Source organism: Dromaius novaehollandiae, chromosome 20 (genome assembly GCF_036370855.1).
Source record: "Dromaius novaehollandiae isolate bDroNov1 chromosome 20, bDroNov1.hap1, whole genome shotgun sequence".
Taxonomy (NCBI): domain Eukaryota; kingdom Metazoa; phylum Chordata; class Aves; order Casuariiformes; family Dromaiidae; genus Dromaius; species Dromaius novaehollandiae.
The window spans coordinates 4,687,814-4,708,436 of record NC_088117.1 but is presented as its reverse complement, the minus strand read 5'-3'; the positions used below and the strand labels follow the sequence as shown (position 1 = coordinate 4,708,436).

The 20,623-nt window shown below is 42.9% G+C and overlaps 1 protein-coding gene across 5 annotated transcripts in view; it reads left to right on the top strand.

Annotated features, from left to right (window-relative positions):
* TNC (tenascin C) overlaps positions 1-18,168 on the top strand; it is a 106,555-nt gene extending 88,387 nt beyond the window's left edge. For all 5 annotated transcript variants that reach the window (XM_026113848.2, XM_026113847.2, XM_026113849.2 and 2 more), the window contains 12 exons: positions 131-403; positions 5,313-5,435; positions 6,725-6,868; positions 8,035-8,154; positions 8,626-8,769; positions 9,638-9,768; positions 10,766-10,898; positions 12,812-12,963; positions 13,930-14,026; positions 14,743-14,904; positions 16,164-16,327; positions 16,873-18,168. In XM_026113848.2, the coding sequence (XP_025969633.2) occupies positions 131-403; positions 5,313-5,435; positions 6,725-6,868; positions 8,035-8,154; positions 8,626-8,769; positions 9,638-9,768; positions 10,766-10,898; positions 12,812-12,963; positions 13,930-14,026; positions 14,743-14,904; positions 16,164-16,327; positions 16,873-16,983 (1,754 nt within the window). In that variant the 3' untranslated portion in view covers positions 16,984-18,168. The remainder of the gene's footprint in view (positions 1-130; positions 404-5,312; positions 5,436-6,724; positions 6,869-8,034; positions 8,155-8,625; positions 8,770-9,637; positions 9,769-10,765; positions 10,899-12,811; positions 12,964-13,929; positions 14,027-14,742; positions 14,905-16,163; positions 16,328-16,872) is intronic.
* The last annotated feature ends 2,455 nt before the right edge of the window (positions 18,169-20,623 follow it).

Sequence of the window (20,623 nt, the reverse complement as noted above, 5' to 3'; positions counted from 1 at the left end):
TCCCTTTCTTTGAACTGTGGCTGGATTCTTGCAGTGTGCTATGTCCAGACCTCAGGCAGGTCACTAATGAGCTGGTTAAAAAAGTCATCTTTTTTTTTTTTCCCCCTACTGCTCTCTTCTCCTTTTTTAGAAGCAGAACCGGAGGTCGACAACCTTCTGGTTTCAGATGCTACGCCAGAGGGCTTCCGTCTGTCCTGGACTGCAGATGATGGGGTTTTCGACAGTTTTGTTCTAAAAATCAGGGATACCAAAAGGAGATCTGATCCACTGGAACTAATAGTACCAGGCCATGAACGCACCCAGGATATATCAGGGCTGAAAGAGGGTACTGAGTATGAAATTGAGCTCCATGGAGTTAGCAGTGGACGACGTTCCCAACCCATAAATGCAGTAGCAACCACAGGTATTGTCTTTGCAGTAACAAAAGCAGAACATGTTCATCCCTGTCTCTTTTAATATCTCTCCTTTTCCTAGATGGTTTGAGCTGTTACTGATGTGTTCAGACTGTCTTCTCCATGTCCCTCATCCAAGTTTCTGTTCCATGCAATGTACTGATTTATAATCAATCGTGTCTGATTCCTTAGCTTCATCATTATCTATTTAATATGGTTTATTTATTTACTCCCATGATCTGCAAGTAGGCATCAGAATTTATAAGCTAAAGCATCGGATTTGGGAGCCAAGAAATATATTGTTTCTGTATCAGGCTTTATCAGTGATTTCCTGGGACTAATTACATATCCCTACTTCACATCAATTTACCTCCTTGGAGAAGAGGGTTGATAAAATGAATTTACCAGAGGTATTGAGAAGTTTGTTTATGACTTGATCAGCAAAGGACTGAGCACCATTAACTCAGATTGATTTTACTAGGAGTAACAGCTGCTCAATAATTCAAAGTAAACTTGAATTTCTTGCAAAATTAAAGCTTCAGTGTCTGTGAAGTGCTTTGAAATCCTCCAGTGGAAGTCGCTATATATATTTCCGTTCATTTGTGTCAAGTACCTTGAAGTGAATTAGCTTAGTGAATTATCCAGGTTAAATCATCTAGAAGAAAAGAAGCAGGTGTGAGTGCCAATTACTGCTGTTTTGTTTAAAGATACCAAAGCCCTGATCCTCAGTTGCAGTATACCGATTCCACAAAGCTGGAGCTCTTGCCGTTCATCGTCTCACACTGGCAAAGAAACCTTCTAAATGAAAATGCAAGTGTCTGGTGTCTGAACTTAGGCTAAACCTCTGTATGTTTCTGAAAAATCTCCACCAGGACAAAGCATCATTTTCACAGTGTCAGAGAGAACGAGGAATTTGTTTGCTGATTGTACCTGGATGTATGCTTTTTCTTACATTATTTTTCTATGAAAATATGCAGATACTAATCAAGTAAAAAAATCTTGAGGCTCAGGTTGAATTCCTCAGACTAATTTAATCAAAAAGGGATTCACAATTTGGAGCATTTCAATTTGGCACTTTTGAATGAAGTCTTTCCATTTTTTCCACCAAAACTGTAGTTGCATTTTGAAACTTATTTAAATCCTTTAAAGTTATTATTTTTAAAGCATCAGTGAAACAAAATACTTTTATTTAAAGCAAGTGAACCCATGTCCTTTGACCCAAATTCTCCCTTTAAAAAATGTTAAGCTTGCCAATACTAAAGCGTAATATTTTGAAATCAACCTAAGTTAGGGAGGAGGGAGAGGAGAAGAGGAAGCCTGAGTTCAGTGTGTGAGGGCCTCATGGTTCACCTCAAGGTTTGCGGTGCCAGTTGTTAGCATGGAAAGGCACATTTCTGACTGCCATCACCTCCCTTGAATAAACAGCGAGGGAATATATACACTCACCCAGACTTTTATGTGAACCAGAACATGCGTCCGTCACAAGCCGCCTTTCTCCGTGCTCGTGAGGGTCGACCCGTAATGGAGAGGGATGTTTAAAGTCAGCTGCACTTGTTAGCAGTGTGTCCCCATTTTCACTGACTCCCAGATTATTTATGGTAAACCACTAACAGCTATCATTTTTCCTCATGACTACTTTTTTATTCAGCTCTTTCAGAGAGATTTAGGAGCATGTCAGATACTGAAGCCAGCAGCCTGAAAGATGTTTGTCAGCTAAATAGTCTATGGATAATTGATAGGGGAGCTTGATCCACAAAAACCCAGCTAAATAACTTAGACCACAGGTTGCACCACGTAGCTGGGGCCACCAAGGTATCTAACTAGATCCTTGATTTATGAGTTATTAGACAAACGTGTATATGTATATGTATATATATGTGTGTGTACATATATATATAGCATTTCCAATTTGATTGCAAAGAAACATTTACTAACTCTAAAATGGGTGACTCCCTGCTCTCTGCAGCTTGTCCTTCTGTCCTCAGCAACTCTGCTGTGAGAGAAAACATCAGCTGCAAAATCACGGCGGTGAGAGGTAGCCCCGTACAGAGCTGCGGTGCCCCAGCAAGGAACACAAGGGAGTTAGCCCACTGCTGCTCTCAGGGGGACATTTGATGTCTCCTGGAAATTAATTTCTGTAATGGTTGCCGAGGTACAACTCAGCCCTGAGCAGAGGGCCACAGCACGGCTCTGTGCTGCTTTATATCTTAGGCAAGAAGTGTGGGTCTCATGTTGCTACCGTTTTCTTCTAATTGTGTTTGGCTGCACTGTGGTGGCATTTTTCATCTGAGAGGATCCCAAAACACGTCACATACTGTTCATACAGGATAAGTGTAGTCTGATGCTTCTTGTTACTCAGGGGAAAAGAACCAGTGAACATATTCCTGTAGTCTCTTAGTGATGAAGGAACAATTTTTTAGCCAAAACAAAGAATAGCAGCTCCTCAGGTACCATGGATGTTTTAACAACCTCTCAGAGTAGGAAGGTCCTCAGTCTCTCATACAGCTTATTGGGGATGATGCTGGAGGATAACGTGAATCATCTTTATTTGCCCAACAGCTGCGCCAAAAAAATTTTTCTTTTATGAGTGGCAAGACAGAACCGCTCTGCCTGTTTTTTATGCCTGCTGAATCTTGGCTTTCAGGTAGCTGAAGAAGATTGTTTCATTTGCTCCTTTTTCATTTCCCTGTGCTCAAGGGAACGGCTCCGTTACATCTCCGGGACTTTTCCAGGACTGATGCTTGCTGTGGTGGTCCTTTATGCTGTTTGCCCTGTTTGCTCTCAGAAATGTAGCCCTGGCTGGGATAGCTGGGGACGTGGGACTTGCTTATTCCTGGCTCTGAGTACAGGAGGGAAACTCTATTTGCCAGCCAGTCTCCACCTCTCACGTCGAGGCTCCTGTGGCCACTGTCTGCTGCACAGCAGTTCACCTGGTGCAGAACACAAGCACGAAGCACGTGCCTGTGGACGTGTGTGTGTCACGGAGTCCAAGTGGGATGGATTAGGGATGTTATTTTCTGTGCAAGGCTGAAACGGCTGTGTCTGTGAAAACCGTGAGTGAGTTATCACCAGCACTTTTCACTAAGGGCACTTGCATTGTAAAGCAAAATCAATGTGCTTTTCATTCCTCTTTTTTACGTGGGAATTTTGTATCCTCTCCTGTTTCCCTCAGACTGTAGCTAAATCAGTAGCAACTCTGGGTGCCATGTAGCTTTACTAACCCCACCTTGTTTTCTTCCTTTTATTGTTTTTTCTTTCTTTCTTTGGCTTTTCCTTATAAGCAAACCCCATAAACCCAGCATATCTAGTGAGCTCCAGAGAAATAATTTATATTTCTCTTGAGAGCTCAGTTATTTTTCTTTCCTTGCCTTCCAGCTGATTTAGTTCATTGCTGCTGGAGCTTTGGGGACACATGGAACAAACAGCCCTCTTAGACTTCTTTCCCACAGGCACATTCTTTCCAAGCTATTTCAAACACAGTCACTTCTTTTCTGCTCTTGCCCCCCTTCCCCTGCCCACCGCCTGTTTCCACCTCTCTTTAATGTGGCTGGTGTTTGGTATCTGTCATGTTTGTGCTAATGACCTTCTCTGTGTGGGCTGTTTATTTTCTTTTTTAACACATGTCAAGGTTGTTTTGGTTACAATCAAAAAAGCAAATTGGAAGTGAGATACTGAATGTAAACTTCCAAGTGGCAGGTCTCTTTACCATGTCCTTCCAGAAGCCCTTTCCATGCTCATTTTGAAGTAGCTTTATTAAATCCTCAACTGGAATGTTTTTCAGACTGTAGTAAATGTTTTGCATCTTCAGATTAGGTTTTTTTTGACAAACAGGCACTCTTTTTGCTATCCAGGTGTCCAAGGCAGTTGTTGAAGGGGAGCAACATCTGGTTCTAAGCAGTGCAGCTGCAGCACCCTGCCTCTGTTGGAGGAGTTAAGGTGTTTGGGGCTGTATGCGTGCCTATGTGTTTTAAAAAAATCCATCATCCTGCATCCCTTTATAAGCCATCAGAAATCCCACCAGTAGTGTATGAAGGACTGCATCCTCTGGCCATTCTAACAGCATCATGTTGCTCTGAAATCAGCAGGAAATACAGCTAAACTGGCCTTTGACAGCAAGGCAAAACAACGGGATCATACCAGTGAATCTGTCCCCCTTTACTGCTCCATTTTATATGGGCAGATGTAGTGCTTAGGTTTCTATGGGGTAAGGCTGGGTTGTCATCAAAGAGCTGCAGTGCAACCCCAAGTGCCTTCCTTGTGATGGATGTGCTTGAATGTCACGGTCTCAGATAGAGTTTCCAAGAAGAAAAACTTGTTGCTTCTAGTCTGAAGCCAAGAAAAGTTGCAGACAGTCAGTCCTTGAGAGGTTGGAGCCCTCAGTGCTCTTAAACAAGTGAGTCAGTGTCTTTTTTAGGCATCCTCTGGTAGGAACTTTATGCTCAGGAAGAAGGTTCTCGACATTGCCAACAGCAATTGTCTGCTGTATGTCACTTGATGAGAAAACTAAAAATCATTCAAGTGAAGCTGGACAGAGAAAAACTTAATTACAGTGAACTCTAGGCAATAGAAGAATATTCCTATGAATAATCCTCTGTACTTTTCTGTAACCACTGAAATTTCTGTTACTTCCTTGGGCATGATATATAGATATATGTCTGGGGTATTTTTTTTGCACTTCTGTAATTTCAATGAAAAGCAAAATTTAGACCAAATACGTTATTGCTCTCAGTATGTAATGAAACCATTATTAACTCTTTGGTGCTCCCTGCATCGTTGTTGCATTGGACAGAATATTGATAGTGTCAGTTCTTGGGACAGAGAACTAAGCCAAATCACTCTTCCAGCAAGAAGGACTGATAAACAAACGATTTACCTTTTTCTTTCTATGTGGTGTGTTTGTCCTTTCTTCTCCACTGGCAGTTGTCGGATCGCCCAAGGGAATTTCTTTCTCGGACATCACGGAAAACTCAGCTACAGTCAGCTGGACACCGCCACGCAGCCGCGTGGAGAATTTCCGGATTTCCTACGTCCCTGTCACAGGAGGTGAGTAAGTGCAGGGGGGAGAGGGAGGAAGATGGGTAGAAGGGCCAGCAGAAAGGGTTAGTTGCAATGATGTCCATCACTCAGTGCGTAGCAATCTTACACAGATCATCTCTTGTGTCCTCCAGCTGTTGACCAGGAATACAGGTGAGCATACATGGTCCCAATGGCCAGCCTCTGTGTGCACGTAGTGTCCCACATCCCATGGGCAACACTTGCGAGGGAGCTCAGAGCTGGATGCTTGTATGGCTCTGTGCCTAGTTGGGGCCACATTCACGAAAAGCTCGGTTCCCACTGAGCCTCCCAAGTAAGGATTTATTTCCAAACAGCCTCATTCTTTTTATAGGCACTTTATGAGCTAAGCATATTTGAAAGATGGCCCTTGAAAATAATAATCATTATCCATGGTTATAATAGTTTTCCGAGGCAGTGATTTTTCTTCGTACTCCCCAGTGTTGTTTCATTCCATCCATTATGTCTCTGTTTCAGTGTTTAGCTTAAAAAAACTTCCTATACTTAAGCAGGTTTTTAGCATAACTTAGGGACATCTCTGAATGGAAACAGCTAAAATCACAAAAAGAACAAATATTAAAAATGTCAGCAGCACAGAAGAAGTGCTTTTTGAGTAAGACATGTCAAAATAGAGCCCTCTAGGCAACATAGTATGTGAGCACACAGGCAACTTTAAGTATATTAGTAACTGCGCAGAAGAAAAGGAGCAATCCAAAATCCTGAAGCTAAGTATTTGCCTAAATGCTTTACTGGAATAAACACAGAATTCAAAATAAATATATGTCCTAAGTCTTCATCCACACACGCAAGATCTCTTGGAAATACTGTATTTATATTTGAGATGAGATGGTAAGGGAGAAACTCCTTATACTTAGCTTATCTTTCTCCAGCCCGTGTAAGAAACAAAACACATTTAAACTAGCAAGCTTTGTCCTTTTATGTGTATGAACTTGCATATAGAGAGACTTGTGTTTTTGCCTGTCTCATTTGTGAACTTCTGGTATTTTTGTGAACAGAAATGTTCAATTTTTTCTTACTTTTGGCATTGATACCACTAGGAAAAAATGCAAATCAGTGTCTTAGATTTAGGTTTCATGGCAACAGTAATTTTTCTTGAGGTTGTCCCTTGACACTAGTGATTATAATTGATGGGGGGAAATTCAGCCTCTTCTGCACAAGTTCATCCATGGTGGTCACAATATCTTTCAGCTGAAACACATGCTTAAGGCAGTTACTGGAACATTATGTTATTAATCCGGTGGCATTTGGGTTCATCTTAGGTACTCCCAGTGTTGTTACAGTTGATGGAAGCAAGACAAGGACTAAGCTGGTGAAATTAATCCCAGGTGTAGACTACACTGTTAGTATCATCTCTGTGAAAGGCTTTGAAGAAAGCGAACCCGTCTCTGGAACTCTGAAAACAGGTAATACATGCAGAAGAAATAGTTATTTTCAGATGCATCGTTCATGCCATACAAAAGACTTGGGAATTGGAGCTGAAGACCCAGTAAGATACCACGTTGGCTATCACCACAAACTCTAGGACTTTTTTTGCCCTCTCTCCCTTTCTGTGCTTGTATTTCAGATGAGTCTAAAGCTCATAAGTTTAATCAGGTTCCCATTCTGTTAAGTGCTGAACCAACTTGCAGTGAGACAAAGACACTTCATATGTTCACAGTCCCAATGCATCAGAAATTACACAAGTTTGATTAATACCATTTTACAGATGAGGGAGTAAAGGGCCAGTTCAATTTAGTTCATCCCACTTTCTGGTGTGGGCTCAAACCCCAGATCTCTCAAGTTCCAGACCAATATCCTTAAGCACAAACCCATCCTCTCTCTCGTATGTTCTTCAATATAGCTTTAAATATCCCAATGGGAAACAGGGTTCCACTCTACTCCTGTTAATCTTACCCTACAGACTCGTTCAACCATTCTTTCTTGGGGACCAGCAAGTTTTCAGAGATGCAAGGAACAAGATCAGTATTGGATAATATGGTGAAATTTATAGCCCATTCTAGTTGTACTGGAGGCAGACATCTATCCCAATTCAGGGAAAGCATGAAATGAAGTGCAAGATAGAGTCCCATGAGGAAGCAAGGCGGGGCATGTGGGGGTTTTGAATGGTTGGCTGACTGTTTTATTGGTTTATTTTTAAACACGCTGGGCAAGCTGAAGGTCAGAGTGGCTATTGGTTGCCCTCCCCTTAGTTCTTTTTCCCAAGCTCTATCTCCTGAGTTCGCTCCAAAAAGCAGTCCCGACTTGAGAGTGTTGAAAGAAATATGTCAGCTCTGGCAGAGCCCTTAAGAGTGATGATATCAAGAGTAGATCTGAGAACAGAGCTAGTTATGTCTGTTCCCAGTGTTTAATCTGTTCATACATTGACCTCCCTTTTCAGTTGAGGCAGTTGATGCCTCTCTATAGGCACTGACGTCTTTTATAGAGAACTCCACTATTCCAAAGGGAGATCGTAAAAGCTGCATCAAGCAATAATGTTTGCACATTTTGTATCATATCGTTAAAGGAGAGCGTTGCATGGAGCTGAGAGTGTTTGTCTAACTCCCTCAGTCTGGTATTCTCTTTCTTTCAGCCCTGGACAGCCCGTCAGGCCTAGTAGTGGTGAATATCACAGACTCCGAGGCACTGGCAACCTGGCAGCCAGCAATTGCCGCCGTGGATAATTATGTTGTCTCCTATGTTTCTGAGGATGGTAAGAAGAGTTAGTGATGGGTCAGTGAGCTGTCAGCATTAGAGCTTTTAAGAGGGATGCTCAGGAATAGGTGCAGCATTGTGATTCCAGGAGGATGGGAGCGGGGGGCAGCTGTTATTTGAAGGAGGTTTCTCAGTGGAAGCATTTTGAAACATCGTTTTAGTTACGAGTTCCTAATTCAGACCTGAACAGAGAAAACTAATATTCGGGAAAAGAAAGCAGAGTGTTATAATTCATATGAACACTAGGGAGTGCTGATACTTTTAGATAGAAGGCTCTGGTGTTAATCCACATTCGGAGTAGGTATAAGCAGAGAAACGAGGTCTGTGCTTTCACTGCTGTTTCATGCTTGCTTCCACCTGGTACAAAAAATGATCACTGAGCGAAGCATGGAGTTGAGCATGTCATGACATGTCTGTCCTGCTGAACAGTAGCCAGGATCTGTCCTCTTCTTGTGCATTTGCTTCTTAGAGCCAGAATTTACTCAGATGGTGTCAGGAAACACTGTGGAGTATGACCTGAATGGCCTTCGACCTGCAACTGAGTATACGCTGAAGGTCCACGCGCTGAAGGACACTCAGAGGAGTGAAACCCTCTCCACCAAGTTCACTACAGGTGCTGTGTCATGCCTCACTGTGGGGAGAGGGGGAGATCTCTGCCATCTCTTACAGTCCTGCTAGGTTAATGTTTTTCCAGTACCATCAAGCCATCCAGCACATTGTACATTTGTGGCCCAGAAATCTGAAAATTGATAGTCTTTGCACCGTATTTTCCCCGATGGAAGGCCACCTGGCTGGCCCAGGAGGTAGCTTTCTGTCACCAGTTCTACAGCAGTTCTCGCATGAAGTAAGAGCAGAGCACGTGTTTGGGGACTGATAGTGGGGTGCCAATACTGAACCTATTCTGCTGGTTCCATCCCGACGGCTTCCTCTGAATATTGGTGAAATGATGCACCGTTCTCATTTTACTGAGCATAGATTGCTCATTTATGGAGTGTACTTGCCTCATCCAAGGACATTTACTAAAGAGTTAAGAACAGAGCTGCACCAATTCAGTGTTATGATTATGGTGGAGAAGAGAGGCTGTAGCCAGACAAAGTGTATTATATGAAAAGTTTTCCTATTCAAAAGAGGCTTCTTTGGAAACAAATTCCAGAGAATATGATCTGTCTTCTTGTGTGAAATATTAAAAGGCACAGCTTTGTTTCAAAAGACATTTCAATGCAACTGCTTATAAACTGACATGCCTAAAACAGGCCCATATTTTAACTTAGATAAGTATCTGCAGTTTAAAACTTCCAGTGGTAAAATTATTTTTTAAACTCAAAATGAATTTAATGGGTAAATTAATGATTTCTTTTTATTTCAGTTTTCCGTAGAGCAAAATTTGCTTTCCTGGCCTGTTTTAGTATCCTGCCTGTAAGATAGCCTCTGTATTTAACTCCATATTGATGCCATTGTGACTGGTATATTGTCTCCTTCAGGACTGGATGCTCCAAGAGATTTAAGTGCCACTGAGGTTCAGTCAGAAACAGCTGTGATAACTTGGAGGCCTCCACGTGCTTCTGTCACTGATTATCTCCTGATCTACGAGTCCATTGATGGCAAAGTCAAGGTATGACACTTGTATCCAAACCAGACAGGCTGTGCCTCAAAACTGAGCACTAGGGATGCTCAGTAGTTTCTGGCCATGGGACATAAACACAAGCCTGAGGTTAAACATGGTAAAATACGAAGTACATGTTTAGGTGCTGCCTTGAACACGAATGAATTTAAAACCTGCTTACATGCTTTCCTGAATCATATCCTGAAACAGAAGCTTAGCTGCAGCCTGAACTTTAACAGTCCTTTCTCTGCGATACAGAAAAGGCACAAGCAACCATTTTCCCTCATTCTAAACCTGTACCATGGAATGAATTCACATGCCCCAAAGAGAGGGATTCACCTTTCTTGACTCAGGAGAATCCATTCCCATGAAAGTTAGGTGTTTGAGATAGGGTGAATTGCCTTTGGAAATGTCTCCTGCTCTCCATTAATTTTATTGCATTCCTACATGACTGGCTTACACTGGATGCTTAAATATTAATGAGTGAACTCCAGCAAAAGTGACAGATGGATTTGGGTGCCCAATTTGGGACATCTGAAAAGGTTCTGATGTTCAAGAAGGCAGATTCTCTGAGCTTACTGAAAATTAGCGTTTTAAAGTCATGTCAGCATGGAGGTTCAAAATCCAGTCTTTTGAAGACGGGGGGGTGATATTTCTCAACACATCGTAAAGGGTGATCCTGCTCAATTTTTTATGAGTTTCACGGAGATGTATAAAACATGTATGTTCAAGGCATGTAAACGTTTATGCTAATTTGCTTTTAAGCTACATAGCTTAAATATTATGACATTAAACATTCATTTCCAGACAGCTTTTCTCATACTTCTAATGAAAGTTAGCATTATAAAAATCTTATTGTAATAAAAGTATTTTATTAATAATTTAAATGGTAAAAATACCATAAATAATTTATGTAAAAATAATCTGGAAACGTAAAATATGTAGCAGTTCCAGTCTTTATGATTTTCCCACTGATATTTCTCTGTATTATTTATTCTCCCTATAGGAAGTCATCCTAGGCCCTGAGACAACTTCCTACAGTCTGACAGAGCTGAGCCCATCTACTCAATACACGGTGAAACTTCAGGCACTGAACAGATCCCTGAAGAGCAAAGCGATCCAGACTATTTTCACCACAAGTAAGAACCTTTAAGTGTGTAAGCAGCTGAAATAACATTTAAGTTACTGCCCTCAGGACAGAGCTGAGCTCTGCAATAAGCAGATACAGATCTTGTAGAAGGTTTTTAATACAATTGTCAGTAAGCACTTCGTTCACTGGTAGTGTCAGTGCAAAAGTCTCTGTGCAGCCTGAGCTGTAGTCCCATCTGCTTCTCCCAGATGGGCAGGATGAAATTTGTTTCTTCCTATCCATCCATGTTCACCACCATAGTCATCCTCCTGATGAAACATTCTGCCCTTCCCATGTAAAATGTTGAAAAAAGCATTACTTTTTAAAATTCAAACTGACGTTCCAATTTATTTATGTGTTGATGCATAGCACGCTGTTAAAACAAATCAGCATTGTAACTTGAAAGGAAGCAAACCACATGTACAAAAAAATCAGTTCAGCAGTCCTCAGAGCAGAATTCCTGGACAGTTTTTTTTCTCCTCTTTGAGATCAGTTTTCACACTGACACACTGGCATGTTCATCCCAGCCGTAGTGGGAAAGGCTCTGCAGCAAGCTGAATGCAATAATAAATTGGGTTTTCTGAAGGTCACTTCACAGTTGACAGAGCTGGCAGTCACTGGTCTCACTGACACATTTTTTGCTGTCAAGAGAAATAAAACGTTGCCTAGTATTAACTGTGAAATCTTGCCTGTCATTTGTCTCCCTTTTCACTGTTTCCAGCCTTTCAGACCCAGCAGGACCTTCAAATGTGTGCATTCTTCCTTCTGCCACTCGCACTAACTTCAGCTCAAGGACTCACAGAAATACTAATAAAAGTCACAGAGCCCTAGGTCTACTCACAGCCAGTTCTTGTGTAAAGCGGGGTGAATTCCACCAGCAGGAGGTGATCTTGAACCAACAATAGGAGAAGAGTTGAATCTGGATGTATTTAAGTGACATTCACTAGATTAGCCATAAGCAGGAACTGAACGGGTACTTTCCCCTATGCAAACACAGTGTCAGCCTCTCATTCAGACAATGCTTAAGCCCAGGCTTAACTTTAAACATATGCATGCATCCTATTAGTTTCAGTGAGAGGGAAATACTGAAGTAGTTCCCTGCAGGGAGATGCTTTCCTCTAAATCCCAAAGCTGATGCAGATTTCTCTGCAGCTGAGGCACAGGCAAGGATCTGCAGCACACTGGAGAGGGAGTGACAGTCACTCTACAGGCAGCAACAGTTGTAAACTCTCCTATGGACCCACCCAGAACATCACTTAATTGCACCATTGGCTTAAAAAGTTAATGGCCTTAGTGAATTAAAATAAAAGCTTTTTTTTATGGTTAGAAATTGTACTGGCTGTGGTGATGCTATTAACTTGTTGTCAGAAAGAAATGCATAACATTTCCCTGTAGTTTCAACTGCCATTATTTGCTTTGTTTTTTTAAAAAAGCCTAGTTTTGTAACATATTTAGTATTATACTTGCTAGCAAATAATTCCTGATTTATTTTCGGTTGTAGTCCTGCTTTTGTATTTCCCTCTCCCTTCTCTATCACATAATCAGAGACTTGTAGGTTTGGTTTTACCCAAAACTTACTGTATACACAGCTCATGCCATTTAAATATTCAGCTGGAGAATGCACTCCTATCATAGCAAGGGTAGTTGTTTGGCATTCAGAGCACTTCCAAAACTGTAGACAGATGTGCAAAAGCTTACTTAAAGGACAGATTTGTCTCTGAATATTTTCTGTGACCTACATCATCTGCTGTTTACTTTAAATCTTTTGTATGAAGGGTAGCAATGACGGCCTGAACTTCTGGGCACTGTACCTGGCTGTGCCATTGACCCAATACAGATTTTTACGTGAGTTACGTGATTTCCAGATGTTCTTTGTAATTGCAGTTTTCTCAAGCACTGTTCCCTGTTTTCTTTCTTTTGCAGCTGGTCTTCTCTATCCTTATCCTAAAGACTGCTCCCAGGCTCTCCTGAATGGAGAAACTGCCTCTGGGCTCTACACAATTTACCTGAACGGAGACAAGACACAGCCTCTGCAAGTCTTCTGCGACATGGGCGAGGACGGGGGTGGATGGATTGTGAGTGACGGGTAGAGGGCCCGAAACAACCCTTGCTGTCATCTGGTTGTACCATGAGAAGGGGTAACAGATCTCAGCCTTGGTCTCTTGCAGCATCTCTCCTAGTACTCCAACAGTGTAGGGCTGCCTTGTCTATGAATTTGGGGAATTTTGTCTTGTGTAGGATATCTCCATGCCTGGAAGCTAGGTTGCCAGCTCTCTCTGGGCCACGTCACTGGTCTCAGCACTTAGGAAAGCACAAATTGCTGCCAAAAAGCATGGATATCTCTCCATTGGCTGTAGGGGGAGCTGAAATGACCGTCTTAGATTAGATACACACCTTCTAAACTAGCTAGTTAGGTGAGATGGAGGTGGTCTGACTCAATTTAGATAGCAGGGAGAGTGAAGGAGATTAAAGCAGAGCTACTACCGCTTGCAGACAGTTGTAGAGGGAGCCAGGCCAGAGGTGGTGTTCATTCAGCAGCCACATGGAGTGGTGACCAGCTAGGCCTCCCAGGCCGTTACAGGGGCATGTCCCACCAAGGCAATGGAAGAACAACAGTAAATATGCCAGTGCTCTCCTCTGACATGGCCTTGAACCTGAACATGCTGGAGCAACACAGGCAGAGAAAGGGAGAAGAAACTGGAAAAATGCATGGGTAGGAGACTGAGAGATGTGGAAGAACTTGGCTGAGAAATACAGAGCTACGAGGGGCTGTTAAAAAGGCAGGGGTCAAGAATTAAAAGGCCACAAAACCCAGAGGAGCCTGGGAATCCTGCAAACTAGAGACTTGCTTTAAAAAAACAAGAAGCATTCAGCAGACTTGGTACGATTCAGTAATTGCAGTGAGACTGCTGCTTTGGATGGTAGGAGTGGGGGAGTCATCAGTGCCAAGCTCTTTGCTTGTAAAAGTCGCAGCTGCTAGTACTTTTTGTGTCAAAGACACAAAGTATGACGATAATGCTGCTTGCATGCTGTGACTGTAGGTGTTCCTGAGGCGCCAAAATGGAAAGGAAGATTTCTACAAGAACTGGAGGACTTACGTGGCTGGTTTTGGAGATCCTAAGGATGAATTCTGGATAGGTAAGTGGCAAGAATTCATCTTAAAAAAAACGAACAACCAAAAAAAAAACCAACCCCCAAAAGACTAGGAGCCATTTAGGAGCCTTCATTTAGTTGGCAAAAGTATTTTGTAAAGCCCCCCATGGCAGGAAGATTGGGCTAAGGAGACTAGGAAAAGCATGCTGTGAGGAATATATTGATTGTTGGATCCAGTCCAGTCCCTTCCAGTTCCAGTTCATAAATATCGTCTCTTCTTGGGTCAGCAAATGTACCAAATCAGTGTTCCCTGGTGCTCTGTAAGAAATGTTTTGACTACTTGAGAAGCAAGTGCAAACCTTCTTCCTCCTGTACTCCTAGAACACCCCAAGCAACATAAGCAAATGTCCCAAAGAAGCAAAGTGGGGTAAATAGAAGTAAAAAGCAAATTTTCAAAGCTTGCTCAACATTTGTTTGGTGATCATGCATCACACCTTTGATTATTTTTCTCAAAGGGTTACATGCTGCTGTGATTAGAAAGGTTGAGAAGGTCCATGTGAATCTCTTAAAGTCTCTGCCAGCCCATTTTTTAACTACTTGTTTTTGTACTAACATTACCCTATAGCACAAAAAGCTCTTTCCTCACCAGTGTTTATGTCCTGTTGTATCTATACGGGCCAGTTAGATCCCCTTTATGAGATAACACGATGGTAGAAGAATAAACGTGGGGAGATAAATGGATCATTCATTTATTTCTGCAGGTCTGGAGAACCTCCACAAAATCACTGCTCAGGGCCAGTACGAGCTGCGTGTGGATCTGCGAGACAGAGGCGAGACAGCTTATGCTGTCTATGACAGATTCAGTGTTGGAGATGCTAAGAGCCGGTACCGGCTAAAAGTAGACGGATACAGCGGCACAGCAGGTGAGCTGATGTATTTTTTTCTTCTGATTTACGATTTCCTCCCAGTTGGCTCAGAGTAGCAATGTGTAAATGTGGCCGATCATCCCCACAGCAGTTACCTCTTGTGTGTCAGGCATTTGAAAATATGAACATATCAATATCTTTTATGCTTCCATTCTAAATCCTCCATTCATTTAGGTGCCACTTTTTATGGCATGCTTATGACAGAATATAAACCAGTGTATTAAACAGACACATATCTTATCTGGGCACTGCTTGACTGTCATTTATGCAGCTAATAATAGCTTGGCACATTCTCATCTCTTGTCCGTAGAGTATGCTATGTTCCCGCTATAACACGATTTGTAGTTTTGCTGAACAAATCATCTGCCTTTTGTAATTATAGTGGGGCAAACCCTGCAGCCCTTATCAAGTCCTCTTTGGGGCTTCAGAGGAGCAGGACATAAATCCAGCTCCACAGGGTGTCTTAAAGGGAAATACTTTCATACTGCAAGGTGCATTAAACAGACCACAGAAAGATCCATTTGTGGACTCTGCCCTCTGACCATCACATGGACTTTCTGCACAGCTAATAGGGGTGCAGACAAAGGTTTTTCAGCAGTACTAGAATGAATGTCTGTTACAGGATTTCACCTGGAGGCTGCTACTGCTAGTAGGATCTGATCTGACTACTTCTTCCTGAGTGTTCAGGGCTCAGTAAAAAGAGATCCTAAGGCATTGAATATGAGCTTAGCTCCACGCATATATTGAAGGTGTTTCCCCCATTGCACCCAGCTATAAATGGACACCCAGAGCGTGGGCCTGGGAAGTCAACAGTAGGCAGACGTCTGTACCCTGTGTTGCTGGCTAATGAAGATAGGTAGCTTAACTGCATGGGCTAGCTAAGTGTGGAGACTCCTGTGGCCTCAACTCACTCTTTGTGGAGGTCCCTTTGAACCTGGCTTGTTTATACTACCTTCAATACAGAGGGCCAAAATCTAGTTTCCGATAAGAAGTGCAGAAACAGAGCTGCATGAATGACCATTTAATAACTTGGGGATTACGGATGACCTGGAAAAATGTTTTGAGTGGCTTCCAATCACAAAAACGGTGTACTTTCTTCTGAAGTAAAGCAAGTCCATTTTGAAAAACTTAGACACACAGCTAGGCCTTACAGTTGGTGCATGGCACAGTCCAAATACTTTGTGCAGAATGGTCCCCTCCATGTAATCTAAACCATGCAAACCATGACCCTGCTTTCTTTTTGTCCCCTCATCCAGGTGACTCCATGACCTACCATAATGGAAGGTCCTTCTCCACCTTTGACAAAGACAATGATTCTGCCATCACCAACTGTGCTTTGTCATACAAGGGCGCATTCTGGTACAAGAACTGTCATCGAGTCAATCTGATGGGCAGATACGGTGACAACAGCCACAGTCAGGTGAGCTTGGTGTTTGAAGGCTTCCATAATGCATTAGAAGAGTGGAAATTGTAATAATGAATCTATTGTTCATTCATTCATTCAGGTGGTTCAGGTAGCCAGATGTCAGAGCACCAATAAAACCCACTCTATAGGCCAAAGGATTGTAGGGGAAGACATGGGCAATTTCTCACTAAACAATAACTTCATGTCAGCTGGGGAAATACTGATGGGTTTTTTGTATGTTTTTCCATGGGAATATCCCAAGTGTGCAGGGAAGAACTATCAGCCATTCAACCCTAGGTTCCCACATGTGAAACAAAATGTTCTTTCTGCCGTGACCGCCAGGCAAAGAGCGGCAGCTCTGGGGGACAGCATGTGGTCTGGCCCATATGGGCTGTGCGCGCTGGAGCCCTGGTCTGTGCTTCCCCAAGTCCCTTTACTTTGCTGTGCTGCTGTTGCCTGAGGTAGAAAACTGAACCTGCAATCTGAAATGAGAGCAGTAAAGGCTGAAAACAGAGGGCAAGTGAATATGCAATCTCTCATCTTCATCTTTGCCTTTTCAGGGTGTTAACTGGTTCCATTGGAAGGGCCACGAGTACTCCATCCAGTTTGCAGAGATGAAGCTGAGACCTTCCAGCTTCCGAAATCTGGAAGGAAGGCGAAAGCGAGCGTAAAGCCCCAGGGTGATGAAAGGGCTACAGGCAGGGTGATGGGGGGGAGGGAGACAGTGGGGGTGAGGGGGGATCCTCTGGCATCACGGGGTGGTGGGGTGTGAGGAGCTGGTAACCTTACCAAAGCATCAGCGACCCTTGACTTGGCCCAACAGAGGCTTCTGCAGCAGTCCCAACAACGAGCCTTATGCAGCCACCGCGTTTTCAGCAGAGCAGCTCCAGCTGCCCACAGTTAATGTCCTTTACACCAAAGACAATGATCTCAAGGGTTGTATGTTGTTCTGTTAATTTTTATTTTCTCAGAAAGCCTCTGGGATGAAGTTCTTGCACAGTCTGACTATCTCTTGTGTGGCCCAGGGTAGGGGAGGGAGAACAACTTGTACATTGGTAGTTTGTTTTAGAACCAGCCATACTTTACACACAGAAATGTGTATGATTAATTATCATTATTATTATTATTAGTTATAATTGAAATCCTTTGGTCATTGGAAAGCCTTTTTTATATATATATCAAGTACCACAGAGAAGGATGGGGTGGGAAGGGGAAAGCAATATGTTTTTAAACTTAAACATAAAATTAATATTATTAATATAATGACAAAGTAATAATAATAATGATAATAATAATAAGCTAAGTTTTTGTCATTTTTAAGAGAACCATGCTTTCCGAAACACAGCAGGACAGTGTCTGATTGTAAATTTTTTTTAAATAAAAGCACAATTACTTTCAAATAAATTTCTACCTTTTTTCATACATGTTGAGTTTGTGCATGTCCAGGGTGTATTTACTTACAAGGGGAAGTTAAAGAAAGGCTGAGAATGATCAGGCTGCTAAGCACATACAGAAAACAGTTCCTTTTATTAGTGGTCAGTTGTGAGTATTCTGGTGGATTTGTTACAGTGAAAGGCCCATAGGATTTGATTTCTTTTAGAACATATTTCTTTTTTTTCCTGCCCAAAAGCCTTTTACATGTACTTTTAAGTGTTACTGACAAACACTTGCTCCATCTAGTTGGAATAACTAACACAGGAAAACAAGGAAAATGCAGAGCTGGGGTTGGGTACCAACAGTGACTCTGAACACTTGTGTAAATAAAGGGCTCTCTTTTTTTATATGAATAAAACCTATGTGTAGTTTCTCTGTATCATATTCTTCAACTGAAGACAATAAAAGATCTTTTGTTTTAATCTGGTCTCTCTACCCTGCTTCAAAGTAACACTGTTCAAACAGAGCAAATGTTTCTGCCCCTTCATTTGCCATCACTGGAATGTGGCTGGGCAAGAAGAGGCTTTCGGTAGGAGCAGATGTGACCAGCTCCGTGAATAAGACATCATGTGGAGTGGTAGCTATTAGGTAAGGTTGGATATTGTTGATCTGACACAGGGTGTGAAAAGTGTGCACGGGAGTGGAATACAAAAATAAAAAACTTCAAAATCAGGAGGGAGGGAGGGAATCCCTCCACTTCCCCTTAGGTCACTTAATCCTAATTTGAGTCTTTTTCTTTATTGCAATCCTTTGATTTTTACTTTCCTGAGCTTTTAGCCATGGTTGTGTCCCAGGACTGTCTTGTTCACAGTCGACCTAAGGGGTTCAGAGGGAACCCCATTGCCAGGGTCTGTGCTGGGACCAGCCTCCCTGCGAGAGCACCAAGACAGCCGGGAGCGCCATGCCGAGGCACGAGGTGCTGCAGACACGAGCATCAGAGCCTGTGTGCTGGGCCGTAAAGCACAAAAAAGTCAGTCTCGTCAACAGACTGGCAATAAAGTCAGTCTCAGCAAGCATATTTCAGAAATGTCCAACGTTACCTGAAGCATGGTTCTGCTGTAGGTGCCTGTGTGTCTCCCAGCAGTCATTTCATGCGGTGCACAGCTGCTCATCGTGAAGTCAGCTTTAGGACCACAGGCTGGGAGACTGCACAGGGACAGTGCAGAGGACAAGAAAGGGAAGTGCCTGGCTGGGGAAGTGGGAGCAGTTCCTCAGAGAGTTAGGAAGACATTGGAGGTCTTCTGTTCATTTGGTCCTTATTCCAGCATCTTTTGGCAGCCCCGAACTCTCTCTAGTGCAATTCAAGTATGCTTCTGTGCCCTGATGGCCGGCAGCTGGCACACGGAGTCTGTCTTGATCTGTGCCTGGGCTCTGCTTGGCAGAACTTGGAAATCTTGAAGGTATCCAGCATCAGTCTAGGCACTGCCGTCATTTGCCGTCTTCTCATACAGTGGCATCTGGCACTCACAGCTTCTTAGCTGTCCTCGGGGCCTCTGCAGCTGTGCTCGTTGTTAGGAGAGCTCATCGCGTAAAGCAAAGCCCTATGGCCACAGAGCAGCAATTTTGCTCCTTGTGATAAAAGGCTGCTTCTCTTTGTGATAAGAGATTCTTCGCTTGCAGAAACAGAAGCTATATCACAGCAAAAATACTCAACAAAAATACCTCCTGCTTACTTTCTGTGTGAATATTATTTCATGTACTTTGAATTTCTTTCTTTTTTCCCCAAAATCAAAGTTATGCTAGTTAATACTGTTTTGCACAGGAAACATGAGTGTCTTTTACCCTTCCAGAGCGCTGGCAGGGTGCTGAGCTGCAGCACTACATTAAACTCATTCTCCAGCAGGCCTTCTTTGGTGTTCGTCAGAGCACAGGACGGGCACTATAAAAGGAAGCAAATGCAGCAGTGAAGCAGCCCCTCCTCTTAAGATATTTTTCAAGGTATTAGGAAGTGGCACTAAATAATTCTGTATAACAGAATGACATGAAAGCCCTTGCAGTCTGTTTGCAGACATTCAGAGAAAGAAGTGACATTTATAAGACGATTTCCTCGTTTCTAGTAACATCACAAAGCTGCCTGTATCTGGCTGCGATGTCATGTAGCTTTGGCAGATCCAAACACAGCTGCGGGAGACGGGCTCAGAGTTGCACCTAGCCCCAGAAATGATGCTAACAAGCTGCACAGAAGAAAGATGATGTTTCCTGTAATTACCCACTGGCAGATGCCCTGCTTGGTATTTTTTGTGATTACTACTGAGAGAAACTGGCAAATTGTTAAAGTAAGGAATGCCAAAATACCCTTCAGACCTGACACAAGCTTGATTTGGTACCAAGCATCTGCACCATAGGCTATTCGAAGGGGTATTTTCCGTCCATATTTTTCTCTCCCCTCCTTCCCCTGATTGTAACTTGTGAGGGTAGCTTAAGAACACACGCAGTTTTGAAATTCATTTCAAACGTGCCCAGGTTGTGCCAAATTGCTGTCTGGCTGGTTTGCAAACTCGGAAAGCATAAACCACTTTAGCATTGAGGTTAATACTTTTAAATCATGAGATTAAGCAGTTTAGGAGCCTCAAGGGGGCAGGAGGGGAAGGTTTCAAAAATACATAGGCAGCAAAGTCGAGGCTCTCAAAGGCATTGAAGGAGATACTGGGGGAAGTGAATGGGATCTGTGTGGTAGGACCACATCCATATGGGAATCGAGTATTTCTGAGACATGTAGATGGCAAATCTATTCCAGCACAGCTGCACTTATCCTCCCTGATTCAGCCAACGTGCATGCCCGGGTCTGCCAGACACCCATGCCTTTATTTGCGCTCCAGCCCTAGCAAGATCTCAGATGTGGATTTCTTACTCGTGTCGGGGCACGGTGGGGGCCCT